This window comes from Lacerta agilis, chromosome 10 (genome assembly GCF_009819535.1).
Source record: "Lacerta agilis isolate rLacAgi1 chromosome 10, rLacAgi1.pri, whole genome shotgun sequence".
Taxonomy (NCBI): Eukaryota; Metazoa; Chordata; class Lepidosauria; order Squamata; family Lacertidae; genus Lacerta; species Lacerta agilis.
Genome location: NC_046321.1, coordinates 47,583,098 through 47,604,946, shown reverse-complemented (window position 1 = coordinate 47,604,946; position 21,849 = coordinate 47,583,098). Strand labels below are relative to the sequence as shown.

Sequence of the window (21,849 nt, the reverse complement as noted above, 5' to 3'; positions counted from 1 at the left end):
TAGAATCAGAGGCTGAACCCCATAGAGTAAGATGCATCACCCCAGGAAAAATCTGAAATAATACCAACAGCATTCTACACGTCATTTGAATAAATGGCTGGCATTGCTTCCCTCCCCCATTAGTTCCTGCAAAGTTACAGCACCACCTGCAGATGAAGCAGAATGCATGCAACTAATGTCTATATGCTGCCTTGCATCATACAGTATTTTTTAATCTTTTTGCAACTGGTTAAGATTCCAAATCATCCCACTTGTGATTTGTGGCTGCATCTCCCCCCCCCCCGGGATTCACACACTGCACAATGACATCCTTCCCCTCTCTAATGTGCTCTCAAAACATTGGGAATACAGCTAACTGTTGTGCCTTTTAAGGACAGGATGTGTATTCCCACTGTTTATAAAAGAACAGGTTCGCAATGAGAAGCCATTTAAAAGGCTCGTCTTTTTGGTTGTTGATTTAAGATAACTGTAAGGCAGCTCGCAGAGGGGGCCACAGTGTTGTTGTTGCTTCTTAAGCTGTAATGGAGAAACCACTGCTGATGCGGTAGGTTGAGTTAATGATTGCTATAAGGCAAATTACGTAGTGTTGTGTAACCGGAGATCATGTTGTGCAAACTCCATTCACTCTACTGCACTATAGTTTAGATCAGAGGTGGGTGGATTTCAAGCTAGTGGGTTTTATTTTGATTTTTGCGTACAACAGCCCTAACGTCTACCAGCTGGAACCAAGTGCAATACAGTGACTTTCATGGAACTGCAGAATTAGAAGGGACCCCGAGCATCATCTAGTCCAACCCCCTGCAATGCAGGAATATGCAGTTGTCCCATACAGGGATCGAACCTGCAACAGTGGCATTATCAGCACCATGCTCTAACCCACTGAGCTATCCAGCTCTTTGAAAGAGGGGTGAACATATACTTAGAATAAGGGGAAAGGGAACCTCAGAATACATCTCAACCCAGAAATTTCGTTATCAGTAGCAGAACTAACCTAGAGGTCCTTTAAACACAAAAACCCAGTCCTGGTTTTCATTATATTTTCATTCCATTATACAACAGTTTAGTATTCGCATAGGCTAACATGGCAGCGCAGCCGGTGTTGAGCTCAATGGAGCGTCAGAGCCTATTAATATAACAGAACTGCCCACTAGGATCAATGCAGTTCTCTGGTGTGTCATTCTGGAGCCAGGCCTCAAAGTCTTATCTTAATAGCTGTTACTCCAGTCCATATAGGGCTTCTTCATTTACTCACACGAGAAGGATCTCAGGGCATAGCAACAGTTTGTGGATAAACAAACACAGGAGGTCTCTTAGGACGATATGCTGAACCGTAGTCCGTTCAAACCATGTGTTCCCTGTGCCTTATGCAAAGAGAGCTGCATGGCCTGATCTGGGGTCAAACCCAATGGCTCCATTTTCCTGACTTGCAGAAGGTCGAATTGAACTGGAAGTATAAAGGAAGGGCAGAGCAGGCAATGGAGTGAGGGGAGCAAAGACCTTAGATGTGGATGGAAGGACCAAAGAACTAAAAAAGAGAAAGAGAAGAGAAACAAGCAGCTACGTAAAAGAGGAGCCAAAGAAAAGGGGGCTGGGAACAGGAAGGAGAGTGTGGTTTTGACAGGAAAGAGGGGGCTTGGTATATGAAGCATAGTTTGTTTTGTCAGGATGCAGCAGCAAGAAAGACCAGGGAACTTAAGTACAAAAGGCAGAGGGTCAGGAGGACAATATGCTCCTACCTAATGATGCTGTGTCAGAAGGTAGCGCTGGGTGACCACTGCGACTCCGCCCCCATCATTCAGCCCAGACACTGAGGTCCAGCTCCGAGGGTCTTCTGGCAGTTCCCTCACTGCGGGAAGTGAGGTTACAGGGAACCAGGCAGAGGGCCTTCTCAGTGGTGGTGCCCACCCTATGGAATGCCCTCCCATCAGATGTCAAGGAAATAAACAACTATTTGACTTTTAGAAGGCATCTGAAGGCAGCCCTGTTTAGGGAAGTTTTTTTTGTATTTGATGTTTTATTGTGTATTTAATATTCTGTTGGGAGCTGCCCAGAGTGGCTGGGGAAACCCAGCCAGATGGGTGGGGTATAAATAATAAATTATTATTGCCAGGGAACTGCCACCTGGCCCACTGAGGGGATCCGAGGGACTGTTGGGATACAGGGAGCCCCAACGCCAACTGAGCAGCAGTACCTCTTCCAGTGCGAAAAGCAGACACACCTCCAGTGTGGAGGAAGAGGAAGGGGCCAGCTGGGTGAGGAGAGGGCTTGGGGATGCTACGGAGAGCCCCAGCGCCTCATCCAGCCAGGAGTGGCAAACAGTGAGTCTGGCAGGGAGATGGCTTGGGGATGCTACAGAGAACCTGCACTCACCTCGCTCGGCTGGTCAGGAGGGAGACATGCCATTTCCGCCGCCCCAATTGCGCAGAGGGATGAAACGCAAAGAGGGTAGGAGGAGACTTGGGGTGCCGAAGTTCTTATGCTGGGGAAGGAGCCAGAAGGGGCCACTCCCAGATTCTGCTAGTGATTGAGACGGACATGTACTTCGTAGCTCTGCACTGTAAATAGCTTGCACAATAAACAGACAGGTTGGGCTCCTGCCTCGTTACTCGTGAGACACACAGACCTTACAATTATTATTATTATTATTATTATTATTATTATTATTATTATTATTATTATTATTTACCATGCGGGATTTGTCCAGGGCACTTCAAATATTTTTTTCCTAGCACTAGGATGCAGTGGCTGGGACAGAATAAGTTCAGAGTTAGTATCATCAACTTGCAGGTGACACACACAGTTCTGTTCAGGGCTGTCTTTCCCATAGGCGCTAGGGGTGTGGGGCAACCGGGTGCCGGACTCTCAGGGGTGCTAGGCCCAGAATCCAGGGCCCGAGAGTTCAGTTTGGGGAAGAGCCTGCTTGTCGAACGGGCGGGCTCTTCTTCTGTGGGCGGCTTTGCGCCACGAGTTGGGGGGGGCCCACTGAGCCAGCAAGATGCTGAGGCGGCCGTCTGGCTCTGCCTTCCTGCATGCCTGGGACTGGGCAACCTTGGGGGGGGGCGGCGCACCGGGCAGATATTTGCACCCCGGCGCCGCATATGCTTAAAACAGCCCTGGTTCTGTTTTTCATTCTATTTCATTATGTGCACTTTCACCCTGCTCTTCAGCCCCAAACAAGTCCCAAGACCAAACTGCTATAATGGCCAATGAAAACAAAGCAACTTGAAAGCTGAGTGGAGGAGGGGGGGGAATCAGTCTTAAAAGAACCCTGAAAGCCAGATTTCGAAAATCAGGCACATAAGGTTTTCACCCAGTGCCAAAGAGAAATTGGAGAGCTCCACAGAGTTGCATGAAATGCAGGGCCTGTGGTATGAATACCCAGATGCAGGCTAGGTGAGCAATAACAAGTTGAAACTTAATGTGTGGATAAGGCAAAGAATTAGATGCTGGTCCAATTTAGGAGCACAGGGATGTTGGGTTTACTTGTTCAGGAAGCTTAAGGCTGGCAGGTTGGCTGTTCTCCTGCACTGTCCAAGGTGGGAGATCTGGCCCAAGACATTTTGCAGCCTGAGGAAGAGCAGCCCCCACCTCCCCCAAGCCAAGGTGCAGCACCACTTTTTTTTCTACGCAGCCCCCCATGCCATTTTTTTGTTGAGAGTGCCGTATTTCTATACAGCGAAGCTCTGCCTTTTGATTTTGTTTCGTTTAAAGACTGCACTTCATTATTTCCCCCAAACAAACAGTTGCGTAACACGAAGGATCGAGCCAAAACGACACTGAAAGAGAAGTTTCGGGATCTATCGGGGAATTGTCCCCAGTTCCTATTGGTTCTTCGCCGCTTTTTAAAAAACTGTACGACAGATCGTGCGGATACTTCAGGAGATGTCGGTAGCACCCGGGCACGTTCAGCTGTAATGAAGGAAGCCTGAAATGGCGCATCTGCAGCCCATCACGGGCAAGTCTTTTGCGATACCACTCCCCGACTTGGTTAGTGGGATAGCGGACGTTGTAGCCAGCCATTGGGATAATCACCTTTGGGAAGAAAAAAGCAAGGTGAGCGTATCTGTGGAAGGGGAGCGGGTTTGCAGAAAAGCACATGTATGCGTGCCCAGGAGATGTCAGAACAAAGGAACACAGAGGAATTGCTGGTTGCGGGGGGTGGGGGGGGATGGAGGAAGGGTGGTAGCAAGAGAACCCTGCAAAATGCACACAGATCTGGATTTTTGGTTTGGGTTGTCATTTCCTTCTACAGTTGTACCTTGCATCTTGAACGCCTTGGCTCCCGAACAAATTGGCTCCCGAACGATCGAAACCCGGAAGTGAGTGTTCTGGTTTTCAAACGATTTTCGGAAGCCGAACGTCCGGCGTGGCTTCTGATTGGCTGCAGGAGCTTCCTGCAGCCAATCAGAAGCCACGCTTTGGTTTCCAAACGTTTTGGAAGTTGAATGGACTTCAGGAACGGATTCCATTCGACTTCCAAGGTACGACTGTATTTATATTTTCCAGTGATCAAGCTATGCCTGCAACTTAAAGTGTATGTCATAAGCCTGTTGTTGTTCAGTCGTTCAGTCGTGTCCGACTCTTCGTGACTCCATGGACCAGAGCACGCCAGGCACGCCTATCCTCCACTGCCTCCCGCAGTTTGGCCAAACTCATGCCAATGTCATAAGCCTAGTGCTCCTTTAATACTTTAAAGAAATGCATTTCCCAAAACGTACCTGATTTATTGCATATTCTTTGGCCTCTTCTTCTGCAGCTGTTACTACGTGGACCTGGTATAAAAAAAACGGGGGGAAAGTATGTACCATGTTGTTGTTTTTTGACTTCTTCTAGAGATTTCTATTCCCACCCTTCAAATAATTCCCAGGCCAGTTTGCAATGCAGTATTTAAGGTTTAAAACATGTATGCTAGGTTTTCAGGCTGCAATCCTAGCTCCCGTTACCTGGCAGTAAGCCCCAGCAGGTCTTGCTCAGAGTAGACATGGCTAGGCTAGGCTTGTACTGTTAGAGCTCAACTAGTAGAGGGAGGGAAGAGACTGTGTTGGCCATCAAGGTATAGCTGCTTCTACTTACCTGTTCCCCAAGAGGGAACAGCTGCCCAAAAAACTGTGTCTGGTCTTTTGATCTTATATTAGTTTTAGGGATGTTTTGGGATATTAACTGGCATGCTCGCTTCATTTTTTGTGATATATTTCAAAAGAAAAATGAATCGTTGGACTGTTAGTGCTGCAGCGATGCTATCATTTTGATTGCAGTTTTCATTACACAAGATGGTTGTTGCATTTTTGTATTTATAAGGTTGCTTCTTATAAACTGCTTTGAGCGCAACGTGTGAAAAATGCAGTCTATAAACAGACTAAGGGTGGATCTACACACAGGGAAAAATGCTATAAATAAGTCAGAAATTAACTCGTTATAATGAAGGGGGAAACTGCTACAGGTAGGTAGGTAGGTAGGTAGGTAGGTAGGTAGGTTTATTTCGGCCATGTGGCCCATATAAACTGCTACAGAAAATTGCACAGAATTTATTTTACCCTCTGTCACCACCTGGTGCTGCATGTTTATAATGCATTCAAAACGGTGTTTCCATACTAATGTAGCTGAGTCCTAACTAAGGTTCTATAGATAAGGAGCTTCTCTTGAGTGGAATTTCCCTACTTGGACATTGCCACTAGTGAGAGGCAGTGGAATTTCTGCAGAATGTGAACCAATTATATACCTACTGTACGTCTACAATGCAATTCTATGCACGCTTACTCAGAATTCAATTTTACTTTCAGGTGAATTGGTGTAAGGTTGCAACCCTCGCCATCCTTTAAGAGAAAACATTTCCAAGTTATGTATTGCAAAGACAAATGGTTGCCTTCAACCAACACAAAATTAGAAACAACTGTTTGACTTGGCTGTGTACTTATCCCATTTGTAAATCACAGAACACACCACTTTAAATGGTAAAGAATGTGAAATTAATGTTAGCCATGCTGAAATAACTTCATGATTAAAAGAGTACACAGGCTTCCAACTGGATGACGTCTTCTGATTTTTATTTTTCTGAAATAGCATTTTGAACAACCCAGAGGTTATTTTATGTTTTTAACCTATCTAAATATCTCTACCCTGCCTTTCAGCCCAGGTGAAATATAGCTGTATTAACTGGGCAGCGCTGTTTCTTCTGAGATGCAATCCACATACAATTTCATTGGTTCTATAGCCATTATCTTTGAGAAGATCCAATTCAACTAAGCAAAACAAAAAACAAAAAACCCCAACGAAATACACAGTTATAGTCCTCATGATATCAATGATGAGTTTGAAAGCAAGCTGGTAGTATCTACAGAAGACATTATGCACACGGGTAAAGGTTTTTATTGGTTTATTATTATTTTTTGCAAAATAATTAATAATTATAGGATGTTCTGATTGATAAGTGGGTATGTTACCTGAACCTTCACCAATCAATTTCCTGAACATGTTGACATCATGAATTGACATCCATTCATCTTATTCCAATAGGAGCACTATCCCATTTCACGCATGCAACATCCTGGACCACATTAGATTTCACACACACAAAAAGGCTTGGTTCTCATAAACATGCATAGCAAAATAATCTATATCTGAATGGTTCTGCCAAAACAGGCTGCACCTTTTGTAAACACAGCATGTTTATTTATGGAGTACCAGGAAGATGAAAGGCCTCATTCGAATTTTAATGAAATTTAACAGACACAGAGAGGATCAGATTTGCTATCCGTGCCTTTCAAGCTCCTGTTTACCTTGTCATTCAGCGAAGAGCTTTCAGAACGTGTTCCCGAAAAGATGAGGTCGCCAGTCACAACTCTTGTACCGTAGATCTTAATCCGGTAGGAAGCGGCTTCGTTCCAAATCTTACTGCAATATGCATGGACGTAGAAAATACGCATGGAATGAGGAATGCTGAGCCACCCTCGCGCACATCCCTCGTGATTTACACCATAGCGGTTCAAGGCACGCAGCAGCATTGTCTCTCTGACTTTGAAGTCAGGCAGCATTGAGAGGGTACCTTTGGCGTCCTCTGAAAAATAAGAGAAAACCGATAATGAGCTTCTACACATTTTGCTTCTAAAGTGCACCTTCGCAGCGCAACTTCTGTTTCTCCTCCACATATCATATGAGAAGCAGTGGGTGGTTGAATGGTGCTGGCTGCTTCTCTTGCTCACTGATTCCCCCCCCCCCTTTTGAGTCCTCTCCACCATGTCCATTATGCTCTGTGTTTTTCCTCAGTTGAGATTGTGCCCTCTTGGCTTCGCAGAGATGCTTGGACTTCCAAAACTCAAGGAGCCCCAACTCTAAGCTGTCGGATTTATTCATTCATTGGTTCTCCACTTTTCCACGTCAAAAATAGCACTTTCAGGGGCAGATAAATATTTATCTAAACTACTACTATGATGATTTTTTTACATGTTTCATTTCCTTCCCCCCCCAAGGCCCAGTTTACTTAACAACAACAACAACAACAACAACAACAACAACAACTTATTATTTCTACCCCGCCCATCTGGCCGGGTTTCCCCAGCCACTCTGGCAGGCTCCCAACAGAATATTAAAAACATGTTAAGTACATCAAACATTAAAAGCTTCCCTAAACAGGGCTGCCTTCAGATGTTTTCTAAAAGTCAAGATAGTTGTTTATTTCTTTGACATCTAATGGGAGCGCGTTCCACAGGGCAGGTGCCACTACCGAGAAGGCCCTCTGCCTGGTTCCCTGTAACCTCACTTCTCGCAGTGAGGGAACTGCCAGAAGACCCTCAGAGCTGGACCTCAGTGTCCGGGCTGAACGGTGGGGGTGGAGATGCTCCTTAAGGTATACTGGGCCGAGGATGTTTAGGATTTTAAACAGGCATAGGCAAACTCGGCCCTCCAGATGTTTTGGGACTACAACTCCCATCACCCCTAGCTAACAGGACCAGTGGTCAGGGATGATGGGAGTTGTAGTCCCAAAACATCTGGAGGGCCGAGTTTGCCTATGCCTGGCTTTAAAGGTCAGCACCAACACTTTGAATTGTGCTCAGAAACGTATCGCGAGCCAATGTAGGTCTTTCAGGACTGGTGTTATGTGGTCTCGGCGGCTGCTCCCTGTCACCAGTCTAGCTGCCTTGCTCTAGACAAACGGTAAGTTGTAGCCAAGGTCTGTTCCTGGCATGCTGCTCATGGTTGTCTGGGGAAGACAAACCATGTGCCTGGGTTTGGACACAATACTAACAGAAACCATGGCTTAGCTTCAAGAGACCCAGGTGAGAAGCAAAGCGGCCATGATTTCTGCTGCATCTACCTGCATGCAGACACATTAGCTTAGCCATGGTTTGGCTTAGTGTCACGTGCAAACTGGCTCGCTGTTTGCTTTCCACTTTCTGCACTATGTCTTCCTGACTGCTACTTCTTTTTTTCTTATCCCATTAGCCACCTTGGCAATTTCAGGTGATCTGGGGTCACACAGGGAATGGGGTATCATCCTGGCGCTATGCAGCCCATGCGATTTGACCACACAATGGAATCGTTAAGGACAAGCGAAGTCAATTGAAAGTGAGAGCAAGAGAAGGCAACGAGAATGAAAAGAATTGCATTTCCATAAGGAAAGCAGGAAAACCATCAAGAAAAAGAAGTGCTCTTTTGGGCATGGGTGGAAAAAGAGGGAGTAATTAAGATTTCAAACTTGGAGAAAACTAATATTTTTTGTTTCCAATTCGTCACCCACACACCCCTTCATTCCTCTAACCAAGGAATGTTAGGTAAATGTGCTTTTGCTCCAAGTAAGCAATGCTGAGCCAGTCCACTTTTCTGAATGTGTTAGAGGCAAGGGGAATACTAAATGTGTCCATCAACTCAGCTCCAAGGGGGAAATGATGTATCAAAAAATCAATAAAGTTTTCCCTTATTTTGCTTGATTTTCATTGCTGAAGAACAGCATCTTTACAGCAGAATCTGAAACGACATTTTCAGAAAGCCCCTTTCTCAGAAAAAAAAACAGTCGCACCTGCAGATCCTATCAGACACTTACATTCCCCTCAGTTACTCACTTCCTTTCTGCTAACCTCCTAACATGGGCAAATGTATAATCTTGTGGGGGTGGGGGGGTCCTTTCTGCAAACAGTGCCCCCCCCATTAAAAAGGTGCTGAAAATGATGTAATGCTGTGGTATATATTCTGCAGCTCACTGCTCAATTAGGTGATGATTACTTCCCTTTTTCTACGCAGCTCTTTAGGGCATGGGAAAGCAATTAATTCCTGGCAGTTTGAAGAAAAGGTTAGTTACATCACTGAAGCAGCCAACACTCTAGGGAGCTCCAGTTACACTTGGAAGCAGAGAAGAAAAGCCCTGTGGAGGAAAGGGCAACAAAGAAAGGAAACTTTGCAGTGAAACGTTCAGAAATGAAAGCAAGAGTGTTTAAAATTACAGGAGAGATTTTCGTGGGCAAAGACCTAAGATGGGTTGCGGGGATTCTTTGGCTGGAGCTTCCTGTGCACAGGACAGGGTCAACTGTGCACAGGATACCAGTTGCTGGGGGATCTGCGGCCAGCGCCTCATGTGCACCCTTGCACGGAGCACCGGCCAAGCCTGCGGATGGGACGGCCGGTAATTCCAGAGCCCAGCTCACACCGTGCCATGAAGAGGGTTGTCCGCCAGGCTGAATCTGAAGGATGAGCGAGTCGTTCAGATGAATGAGTGCCTCGTAGATGAATCTGCAAATACTTGCGACCTCCTAAGTTGTTCCCAAAAGCAAGGAACCAAAGTAAAGGTGGCCAAAACGGCGGCCAAATAATAAGCTAGTAAACGGTAAAAATTAAACTAAAATGAAATAAAGACAGACGACCATGGTTTTCTTTAGACGGCTTTGGCTGACCCGCGCGGGCGGTCTCTTCTCTCTGTACCTTGCCATGCTACCTTCTCTCTGGGCTTGTCCGTTCCACCGTCTTCCACGCTAGCTAGCTCTCTCCTGCTCTAACACTTTTCCTTTCGTTCTCTTTTCTTACACCAGTAGTACCACACCCAGCACGGGGAGCTGCAGCCTTTTATTCACAAGAACAAGCAACGTCATGATCAACACTTTTACCAATCAGAATACTGTTGCTGCCCTTGAAAAGGGCGGGAAACAGATTAACTGACCATTAAACAATTTAAACTTGGAGCCTAAAAGTCCCGGCGGAGGGATCCCAGCGGCAAGTCGCCTACTCGATCCTCCTTTCACTTTCACTTTGGCGTGGAGATATACATAAAATAGTGCATAAATGATAGTAGATAAACATAAATGACCGTAGGTGCAAGTGCACCCACGAAGTGTATTCCCACAATGGGTCACTGTAGAGTGACAGCAATTGCCGCAGTCACGTAAAAGGGCAGCATGCCCATATAACAGCTTGTCAAAGCAACCAAGTCACATCTTGTCACTGTAGCTCTACTACTTGCGCTTGTGTGTTCAAATAAATAAATAAGGTCTGGTGGAGACAGAGCACATCCAGACGTGGGAGATGTGCTAACTCAAGACATGGGCCAAGTACTGTGTAATTTAACCCATTGTTCACAACGGAGAGCAGAAAAAGACACACAAAACACACTGACCTCCAAGGAACTTCAGGCATCTGACAAAGGCTTTCCGATTTCAACAGGCTTTTTTTTTCTTTTCCAAAAGCAGGCAATTTTTATTTTAGCGAGGGCTTGGTATGCCCTCTGAACTGAAAACTGACCCTTTTGCACTAATGTCATCGAAACTGCCCAGAAAACCAAATCGTTCAACCTGTATAGATTTGACAGAATCGCATCTATTTGATAGTTTTGGACAACCTCTTCGGGTTTTGCTCATCGTGGATCACTGAAGCTTTGCCTCTGACCAACAGAAATTAATCTCTCTTCCCCAGCTCCCTAAGCTTCTGAAATTTCATTTTTTTAAAATAAATTTTTAAATACTTTATTATTTTAAAAACATTCACTCAAATAACAAACACAACAACAAATAAAGATGCTACACGTTACAAGAAGAAAAACAAAAAAAACCCCAAAAGGTTATAATAGTAACAAGAAAAACCCACAAAAACAAAAATCAAAGAAAAGAAAATTTCTTAACATAATTTCCAAAGTTTAAAACATTCTTGCTTCAACAGGCATTTTGAGAGAGTTTTCAGCCTTTAAATAAATGAATTGCAATGCTCTTATTCCTTGTAGGCTTTAAATACAGTCGTACCTTGGTTGTCAAATGCCCTGGAATTCGTACCTTTTGGCTCACGAACGTCGCAAACCCGGAAGTGACTGTTCCGGTTTGCAAACGTTTTTAGGAACCTGAATGTCCGACGGGGCTTCCGATTGGCCACAGGAGCTTCCTGCAGCCAATCAGAATCCGCGATTTGGTTTTCAAATGTTTTGGAAATTGAACAGACTTCTGGAACAGATTCCGCCCGACTTCCAAGGTACGACTGTATATATTTTATGTATCTTTATATATATATTTGTTATGAAATTCTGAATATTAAGCATATTAAGTATATCTATATCTATATCTTTAAAAAAGCAAATACTGAGAACCTTTTAAGACACACATCCACACGTGAGCGCATAACTACCGGTACTGATTTTCACTTCCACTGATTTTAATATTGCTTCTGTTAAAAAACCCAAACGGTTTTTTCCTCACTACGCAGCAAGGTTTTCTTCCTGCGATATGTTTCATACGAGATGGCATATTTACCGGTCTGAAGGAAGTATCTCTTCGCTCTATTTACAGGATCATCTGAATCTTCCGGTGTGAAAAACAATTTCACCGCTTTGACCTTCAAGGCAAGTAAACACAAATGCCATGTTGCTTTATGTCTTCTTAAAAGTTTCTCAAATTAGCACCAGCTTTGATTCCGAATGACTGGACTTTTACAAGGGCGACCTATGTCCAAATGTGGCAAGGGGAGAGTGGTCCCGTTAACTCAGTCATGCCATGCTCCATGATGCTCCAATATACTCTGTCTTACCCAACCCCTCCAGTTTTCTGTCCCTGTTGCTGCTGATTAGAAAGTATTCTGTGGCCTCCACACAAACTTAGTCCTCGTGGACCATTTGGGGTTTTACCCCCTCCCACTTTGCGTTTTCTAAAGATTTTTATGTACTTCTGCAAACCTTGGGAGTTCCCCTAAGTCTGCATGGTGGGTGCTGTTTTGGCTACAAAAGGAACAACACTCACTGTTTAAACACTGGAAATCGAGGGAATGATAATCCGATTTTTTAAAAAAGAGCCTGTTCTCTCACACACCGCCATAAAGCTCACTGAGTGATCGTGGGCCAGTGCATCTCTTTCAGACTAACCTAGCTCACAAAATTGTTAGAATAGTAAAGGAGAACTATGTGTAACCCCACCCCAACCCAATAGCTCTTAGGAGGAAGGGAAGTATAAAATTGTATGTGTGTGTGTGTGTATACCAGTTCTTCATTCAGCAGAGCCAATCCAATTTGATCTGTCTGTATAGTCTGCCTTTGTCCAAATCGCTGAGGTCCAAAGAAATTTATAAAACCATTTTTCTGCAAAGTAGAAGAGAAAAGTTTAACACACGAAGAATCGCAGCATTTTTGAGTTAGAAGGGACCTAGGTGGCTGTGTAGCCCACCCCGGTGTTCAATACAAGAATCTTGCAACTACACCTGACCATTCTGCATTGGCTTGAATACCTCCAGTGAAGGAGACCCATTGGCTCTTACTCTTAGGAAGTTTCTGCTAAGGTTTTGCTGGAATCTGCTTCCCTGCAATTTCTTTCCCTTGGCTCTAGGTCCTGCCATCTGGAGCAACAGAGAAGATGTCTGCTCCATCCCATTTATTACTATTCATTTTCTTACATTTATATATCACCTCTTCCTGCCATATATACAGTTCCCAGGTGGTTTCCTATCCAAGCACTGACCAGACCCATTGCTTGTTACATTACCATGAAACCTATTCACCAACTGTGAAGTTTGAAAGCGTAAGGTTGACGCTTAAGATTGCTGCTGAAGAGGGTATGACTGTTAGTCATCACCATGTCAACATTGCTGCTTAGCTTCAGCAAGATGGTGGCCCCATGTGCCTTCTGGCCTTACCCTGAGACAGCCCTTCAGATATCTGAAGAAAACTAATCATGGCTCCCTTTAACCTTCTCCAGCTTTCAACCATTCCTCATAGGGCTTGTTCTCTAGACCACTTGGCTACCCCTCTCTAGATGCACTCCAATTTGTCAATATCCTTCTTAAAATGTAGCACCCAGAACTGTACACAGTGTTCCCCAGATGCAGAATAGCATGGAGGATTACTTCTTGTGATGTTGTTGTTGTTGTTGTTGTTGTTGTTACTATTATTACTACTACTACTACTACTAAAGTATTTTATTTCCCACCCTTCATCCTAAGGTTCTGGGGCAGATTACGACTATTAAAACACAACATTAATATTAATATACAATGTTACCCCTGGATCACTGCCTTGTCGTGGCGAAGGGGCTTGAATTGCTCAGGGAAGCTATGGACAGGTCAAGATGGACAGGTCATAGTGGAGAGTTTGGACCAAACGTGATCCACCTGGAGAAGGAACTGGCAAGCCACTCCAGTATCCCCGCCAAGAAAACTCCATGGACAAAGACATGTAGACCACAGCTTCCCAAACTTGGGTCACCCGCTTCCCCCCCTTTTTGGACTACAACTCCCAATATCCCTAGCTTGCAGGACCAGTGGTCAAGGATGATTGGAATTGTAGTCAAAAAACTACAGTCCAAAGACCCAAGTTTGGTAAACAGTGATGTTGACCCCAGTGCGGGAGGCAGTGAAGGATAGGCGTGCCTGGCGTGCTCTGGTCCATGGGGTCACGAAGAGTCGGACACGACTAAACGACTGAACAACAACAACAACAATGTTACACAGTATTAAACACAGTTTAGACTTACAAAAATAAGGTGGATCCAAAAATACACACCTCAAGTGTCCAAAGCTAAGGCAAAGAGGTGCATCTTCAGCTTGCAATGCTGATCCAGACACTATGTAGTATTTTTAAATCATAGGGGCATGAAAGCCAGAGGCAGCATCTTTTGAAATGTATTACTGCTTTACCTTGACATTCTCAGTTGCTTCATATATTCTCTCCTTTAGGCTCGCAGAACAGTCATTGCTCTGAAGTTTTAAATCTCTTACAATTATATCAAAACGGTTTCCTTGCAACTGACCAAGTCTCAGCGGCTGACTAGCAGAGTGTACATTAGACACACCAATTCCTTTTTTCCCAATGGTGTTTCCAACTTCTTTCAACCTGCAGAAAGGAAACGTTGGAAATGCCGTGTCATTTTCTAGACGCTAAATATTTTAACAAGAAAGCAGTTTTCAAAAAATGAGCCTCCTATAGCATTTTACTGCCAATGATTTTGCTGGGGGATGGGGGGGAGCATGCCCCTTGCTTGGACCTTCAACTTTTGATATTTCGTTGCTACCACTTAACACTGCTGCAAAATACGCATTAGCAGAAATTCTGTAATAATGTGCTCTCAAGTCCCACAATGTGCTAAGATTGTGGCCTGATTTTTTACAGGAGGTAGGCCAAACAAAAAGTACTTATTGATAAAAGAATTGCACACACACCTTGCCACGTTTTGATGCACATACGATATGTGTGTCGATGATGAGCAACCGGACCATCAATTCTTAAGAGTGCTAATGTTGTACATGTATTACTTAGCACATGGTAAGTGCATAGGAGCATGACAGGAGCAGGCAAAGCATGGGCGTAGCCAGGGAGCAGGCTGTGTGCGGTGGCCAAAACTGCAGAACTCCATTTGGTTTCTCTCCCTGTTGACATTCCTATGCTATGCCACTTGAAAATATTACTGTTCTTGCTCTTTGGGCTGATTCTACTACCTATTTTTGTCTCTCAGCTCAAACTGTGTTGCTGTTTTTAAAGTATTTTTTATTAAATGTTTTTTATTTTATTTACAAGGGTATGTGCAATGTCTCTCTCGTATTTTTTCCATGTAACATTTTTACAAATCAGTTTCGTTTGTTGAGACATTAGGAAGAAAAGGGGGGGAAGAGGTGGGCGGGGTGGGGAGATGGGTGGGGTGGGGTGACGATATTTCTGTTTTACTTAATATATGTAGGGTTTGGTGTCAGCGTTTTTTGTGCAGGTTCTCTGTTGTTCACTTGTGCTCCTTTGGTGATGAAAGAGGTCAGGGTTGGCGTAGGGTGTGATTGTTCATTTGAGGTTGGCTGTGGTGGTCTTTGGTTTCCTGTGTGAGTGGGGTGGATGAGTATTTTTGATCAGGTTAGCCATATTGATTTGTATGCTGCCGGTAGATTTTTGTCATTGTCTTGTTGGGCTGTGTGTGTGATAAAGGGGAGCCATACCAGGGTGAAGGCATATCCTTCTATTTGTCCCCATGTCAGTTTCAGCTTACTGGTTAGTTTTTCTAGTAGGGCTGTTTCCCATACTACTTGGTACCATTGGTCCATGCTTACTCCTGACAGGTGTCTCCAGTGTCTGGTTATTACGTTTCTGGCTGCTGAGAGTAGGTGGGTTATGAGTTCTTTGTGGTGTAAGTGGGCATTGCTGTCTTGGAAGACCAATTATGGGGAGATTTCTAGCACTTGCTTAGTTATCTTACATATTTCTCGTATGGCTGTTGTCCAGAATGGTTGGATTTTGGGGCACTCCCACCACATGTGGAGGTATGTGCCTGTGGAAGTGCACCCTCTCCAGCATTTCGGTGAGGTTCCTGGGCGTATTAGCACTAATTTTCTTGGCGTTAGGTACCACCTGTAGGTTAGTTTCAGGGCGAGTTCTTTTCTTTTCAGTGATATGGATTTAAAGGGGGGGTTTGAACCACATTCTGGTCCATTGGGTGGGGTTGATTTCATATCCTATGTCATCTTCCCATTGTTTTTTGATTGCGTCTAGGGAGTTCGTGGGATTTTTGAGAAGTATTTTGTATATTGCAGATACCATCCCTTTGCCGTGTCCCTTTGTCATTAGGATGAGGTTTTCGAAGGCTGTCAGGGGTCTAGTTGCTGCTGATTTTACTGCTGGATTGTTTAAGAGGGCATGTAATTGGTGTTGTGCTAACCAGGGCATTTGGGTGTCTTCTAGTTTGTCCTGCATTTCTTGTGTTGACAAAGGTTGACAAAATATCTATTAGACGATATAGGCCTTTGGTTTGCCAGGTTTTTATTAATTGTGGTTGTATATTTACACAGTTGTATCCTACTTTCCCATTTTTAATTTTTGCAAAATGTCCTGGACAGCTAACAACCACAAAGAAGTAAAAACAACAACCAGTGTGCAGATTATTGGAAATGAGAGAATAAGACTTTCTCAAGCTGTGGAAGATAAGCTAAAGAAGATACTGTATTCAAGTTTTGTTTGTTTATTTGTTCACTACATAGGGACATGCATTATAAGCAATATGCATGATAACGAAATAAAAGTAGTGCAACTGATAAACAGAAAGGTATCTTTGCACTGAGAAATAAGAATTTAAGAAAGACTGGCAGGGCAAAGTTGGGGAGTGAGAACAGCACAGTATTCAATAAAAAAAATATAAGGAGAAATAGCTTAAGAAAAAAAGGGAGGGCTAACTAGTAACAGCCTCTACAGAATACTTCTGCGAGAGAGAAAATATATAGGGACTTAATCAACATTGCATTTTCAACATGTTGCCCCAATCTCACACACAATTCTGTGGCAGTTCTACTTGGAAAAACATTTCCTTGGCTTGAATGGGGATTTCATGTGTGTTAGAAGTAAAAGATTAAATGAACACTTCAAGGTCAGATATTTGAACTGTCAGCTGTGTTTTCAATTACAAGCATGTACATTACACACCCAAGGAGAGAAATGGTCCTGCGAGTTTATTTTTGTAAGGCTGACAAGGAAAGAGTCATTATGCTTTAGAGAGCGTTGCAGACAAAGTTTCCCTTTGATGAACAACAGATTCTCAGGGATCAGAATGATGAAGGCGCAAGTGAAAGGTTCAGCCGATTAACCGTGAAAATTGCTTTAAGACAAGTAACATTACACCATTTTGCTACATATGCAGCTGTAGAAACAAGCACCCAAATCAACATGTTTCTCGTGTACTAAATGAGCAACGCTTTGAAAAGAAGGGAAATTATTTCTATCTTAATGGTACTCAAGAACACAGCTTATTAATCAAGAGTCCAGAGAGCCGGAGAGAAAAGCTGGGAGTATCACATTTGGCTCCTGGGTTCCTATCCCTGCTCTAGATGCGAAGCACACCAAATGACTTTTAACTTCCCATATTGCTTCAAGCGTTAAGAGCCCAAAACAAAATGGAGCTCCTTTCTAACCAGCAAAATTAAATACTAGATCTGAATTTAAAAAGAGAGCTAGAGTCTAATTCAAACCGTGATGTTAAAGCGCGACCACAAATCTTTCATTACCTTTCAGGCATCACCTTCTTCACAACCATAGCTTGGTACGTAATGGCCTTCTTGTCTTTAATGCCTGTGTAACTGAAGTCTGAAGGGAGCACGCCAAGTTCAGCAGACAAGAAGCTAATTGCTTCAAGCGTTTCCAGGTTCTCTTTCCGCAGAGTAAAAGCTGCAACCACATTATTGCAGATTCAGTGCACCCAAGTGGATGGCGTCGCTCGGAAAACATGGATGGTGTGTCCCCCCCCCCAATGACTGAGCTAATGGAAGATCTCTTGATAGGATAGTGTAGGCATCGGCAAAGCAATTGAGAAAAAATGGGTTATTTACTGATTAATCCTTTTTCTACGGAAATCAGTAAAACTAAAACTAAGCTGGAGTACCCCGTTTTAAGCAGCTTCTAAATGTTAGCAAACGCAGTGTCAAAGTTATGGCTGCTGTCTGTAGGTAACCAAGGTGGATAAAAATCAATTCTTTTTTAACAATTTTTTTAAAAAGGATTTTAAAATTTAAATCACTTTTTAAATTTAAAGTGGATTTTGAAAATAAAATGCTTTTGGAGGAAAAATCTTTCTAAAGATAAGTTTTCTTTTTAAGTTACATTATAGTCCAAAGGCTATACATCAGGAAATAAGGATTTGTTTTAAGTTTTTTCATGTTTGCTAAAACTCAGTCTGTGTTGTTGTTGTTTTTTTAAATTATTTAACCACATCAGTTAACAAACATGGATACATATGGATACATGGATACATAATGTTATTGTTTTAGTTAAATAAATTGTTTAAATTGTTATTAAGGAAATGATTATTTTTCTCCTTCCAATAAAGTACAGCAGAAATGCTGTCCAAATATAAATAGGTAACTTATTAAACCTCACAATATTTTCATAATTACCTGTCTAGGTATTTCTAATAGTATATCCAAATCAGTAATTTCTGATATAATTGTAAAAACTACTCTGAAAAGTTATTATTCCTAAAATGAAACCTTCATCTGGTTGTAAATATTAAGATTATACCAGCAAGAATGAGTCTTTCTGTAAAAAACAACAACAACCAAAAGATTTCAATCAAGTCTTACTGATTAGTGATTTAAACTGATTTGATTTAAATCAAATCCACCCTGTAGGTAACCATAGCTCTCACATAAACTAGTGCGGTAACATATTTTACTCTATGCTACACGGCAATAACTTGCAGAAATGATATTCTTGCCTGTGCATCACTGGTTCTACCTAGTGCCCTCCCAATGCTGCTAGACTACAACCCTCATCAGTTCCAGCCTGGCTCACATGCAACATTAAACATTAAACCATAGTTTAAAACAAACCATAGTTTAATAAAAAACAAGGACTTTGCTCCTCTCCCAGTTCATGACTTTGCCACTAGGGGGCAGAAGCAAGCCAAGAACAAGCAGGTTTGATTTCTTGTGGCATGTGAACCTGGGCTCATTGTTTTGTTATCCTCCAAACAAACCTACAAGCAGAAGCCGAGGCGTCTGAGGCAAGCATGAGCTCACTCGATTCCTGGTTGTACACATCACAAAAAACCAAACTCCGGCTTGTTTCCTCCCCTATGCAGCAGAGTCAGGCGTAGGGGAGGAGCAAAGTGCTTGTTAAACCATAGTTTATTTTAAACAATGGTTTAACCTTAAGAGTGAACCAGCTTATTGTGATGTGGCTCTTTTTAACAAGTGGTGACTTCATTCAAGCAAGACCGATCTTACACCTTAATAACTATTGACATATACTATTGTTGTACTGTTTATTTTCGGTCTGTGGACTGCAATAAATTCATGTAGATTTCATTAAGACAGTGATACGTTAGTCTATTATGGGCTGGTGTATTTTCAAAGTACATATAAACCCTTCCAAGGAAGTGACAAAATTGTTATTGCATACTTACCTGTGTAAATTTCTTTTCTCATCCCACTGTCAGCAGCAGGCCTTTTCCTTGAACCACTTTTCTCACGAAACCTTACTATAATGACCATCTTTTGTTGAGCGTCGGTGAAAGACTTGGTTTCCACAAGCTTGCCAAATTTTTTACTGATAAAGTGGTGAACCACCTTCCGGTGTTCCTTATCTCCATCAGGTCTGAAAGCAAACTTTGATTGTTCTAGTTTGGCATCTAAAAATTTCATAAAGCCACATGCTTCCTCTTCAGACACCAGCTGGCAAAGATCTTGGTAGTCTTGATTTGCCTTTACAATAATCTCGCCACATTTTGTCACCGTGGCTAAGAAAGGGTATTCCTGTCTGATGGCACCATGCAAGCTGGCTCGATTCTTCTTGTCAAGGACCGGACCAAGAGAAAATTCATCTGGAGGAACCGCTAGTTCAGATTTAGGTTCCCACATGTCTTTCACACGGCAAGCAAACTGATCAAGTTGCTCCCTTGAGTGCTTATCTAATAAGGAGTCCAGGGTAACAGCTTTGGCAAGGAGGTTTTCAGGTACATTATCAGCTTTATATTCTTCACTTTCTCCAATAGAGAAAGAAAGACATTCTAGGGAACAGTGAACATCATCATCCTGAATGTTGCAATATTCCTCATCTGTGCACAGTTCTTGACGACTCAGTCTCAGCCTTTTGGGATCCTGTTGACAGATCCCAGCTTGTTCCGACAGGCTCTCACAGGGTTTATCAGGAGAATCTGCTGTGGTCTCATTAACTAACTGCCCAAATGCATTTATTTCTGTTACTACAAAGTCCTTTGGGAACGTTTTTAAGCTGCCGCAGAAGCCAATGTGATCATTCACGTAAGTGCAAGAGTGGAATGCCACTGCCCTGTCAGAATCTTCTTCCATTCCAATATTATACAGCCTGGAAAAATGAAGAAAAGATGGAGCCAAGTCTTAGAAAATCATACACAATCACTCTCTGTTAAGTTAAATTTGGAGGAAGTAGCTTATATTCCTTTTCTTTCTTTCTTTACACAAATCAGCACAATTTTAACATCTGTATACTGTACAAAGGCCAAAATCTTAAGCACATAACAGTTTTCAAAGGATGGTCGAATAAACAGGATATTTTGCTTAGCACCGAAGACTTAGTATTCATGCTCGCTGTTGCCCTCTGCTGCAAAATACCCATAATTCAGTAAGTATATAATGAATGGATAGAAGGAAGTGCTTTGAGCAGGGCTGACATCAGGGGTCAACACCTTGGGGCAGCTGCTGATGGACCAGTATCTCAGCAGGACCCATTAGTTCTGACCCATTAGTTCTGCAGCAGTATCACCTCCTCCTTAGACAGCAGGTCCCCCAGAGCAGATGCTGCCCCTTTTGCTTGCAAAGGGAGACATAAATGAGTTGTGATTGCATGGAACAGCTCCCACTGTCTCCGGTTGCTCACTTGCTATCTCATTTGCTATTGTGTCCATCACGCTGTATCCAGAGAGTAGAGGTGAACAGGCAGGGAAGCTTCTGCCTCCTCTTTCCACTTGCCTTCTCCCTTTGGATGAAATGCTGGGGAGCAGAGCTGGACTGGCCAGAGAGAAAGAGAGCAGTACTCTTCCCACTCCTTTGCTCCCTTTAGACATTTAAAGCACACTGCTTCTCCCAAAGAATCCTGGGAACTGTTCAAGCCCCACATTGGACAAAATATTCCTGCATTGCATATCCTATGCCCTTTTAAAATGTGGCTCTTTGTTTTGCATGGGGAAGGGGGTGTTATTGGGTTTTTGTTTTTATTTTGATTATATATATTGTGGTTTTATATTTTGATTTTTTTTCTGTGAACCGCCCTGAGACCTCTGGGTATAGGAGCGTTGTATAAATTCAATCAACAACAACAACAACATCCTTGTGGTGCCTTCTAAATCTATGATCTCACAGTGACCAAGCCAGGCCCACATTACTTCTCTTTCTCCGAGAAAGAGAGACAGAGAAGGGGGCTCAGCGATCCTTGCAAGAGCAGCCCCATTCCACAGGGTCCGCGTTGCTCAAATCTGAGTCGCATGATGGGGGAGCGCGGAGGAAAAGCGACGGTTGCAGGAAGCTGCTGCTGCTTGTTGCTTCCTATTTCTAGCCAGGCTCTACTTCAGTTGTGGGCTAATGCGTAGACCTCCAAATGCTACTGGAGGGCAAGTCGCATCACCCCTGGGCATTAGCCACACTGGTTGGGATTTGCAGCACGAGAACATCTGGAGGACCACGTGTCTCCTTGATCCTAAGGTCTCTCTACCTTGCAGGCAGAAGCTCCCACCAGGTTCAATCCAGGTAAAGCTGGGAGTGCCCGCCCCCTTCTGACCACCTTGGGGGAGACGCTTCCAGTCAGAGTAGGCAACACTGAGGTAGGCAGACCAGCGGTCTCTGACCTGCTGTTAAGGCTCTTTTGCGGGCTCGCACAACGCCGAATCCCCGCCGCCGGCGCAACGTTCCAACTGCAATTGTATCCAATTGCACGGAAATTCCCCCGGCCAACACTTAGCACGA

At 43.5% G+C, this 21,849-nt stretch overlaps 1 protein-coding gene across 2 annotated transcripts; it reads right to left on the bottom strand.

Annotated features, from left to right (window-relative positions):
• Positions 1-3,704: 3,704 nt before the first annotated feature.
• On the bottom strand, positions 3,705-21,828 carry PUS7L (pseudouridine synthase 7 like). Of its 2 annotated transcripts, none has more exons than XM_033162798.1 (9): positions 21,732-21,828; positions 19,317-20,236; positions 17,422-17,581; positions 14,086-14,281; positions 12,437-12,535; positions 11,718-11,799; positions 6,777-7,054; positions 4,719-4,772; positions 3,705-4,032 (listed from the first exon to the last, which is right to left on the bottom strand). In XM_033162798.1, the coding sequence occupies exons 2-9, from the start codon at positions 20,218-20,220 to the stop codon at positions 3,706-3,708; spliced, it is 2,100 nt and encodes a 699-aa protein (XP_033018689.1). In that variant the 5' UTR covers positions 20,221-20,236; positions 21,732-21,828; the 3' UTR covers position 3,705. The 2 variants fall into 2 exon arrangements, with proteins under 2 accessions (XP_033018689.1, XP_033018691.1); XM_033162800.1 differs by lacking the exon at positions 21,732-21,828 and adding an exon at positions 20,503-20,690.
• Between the last annotated feature and the right edge of the window lie 21 nt (positions 21,829-21,849).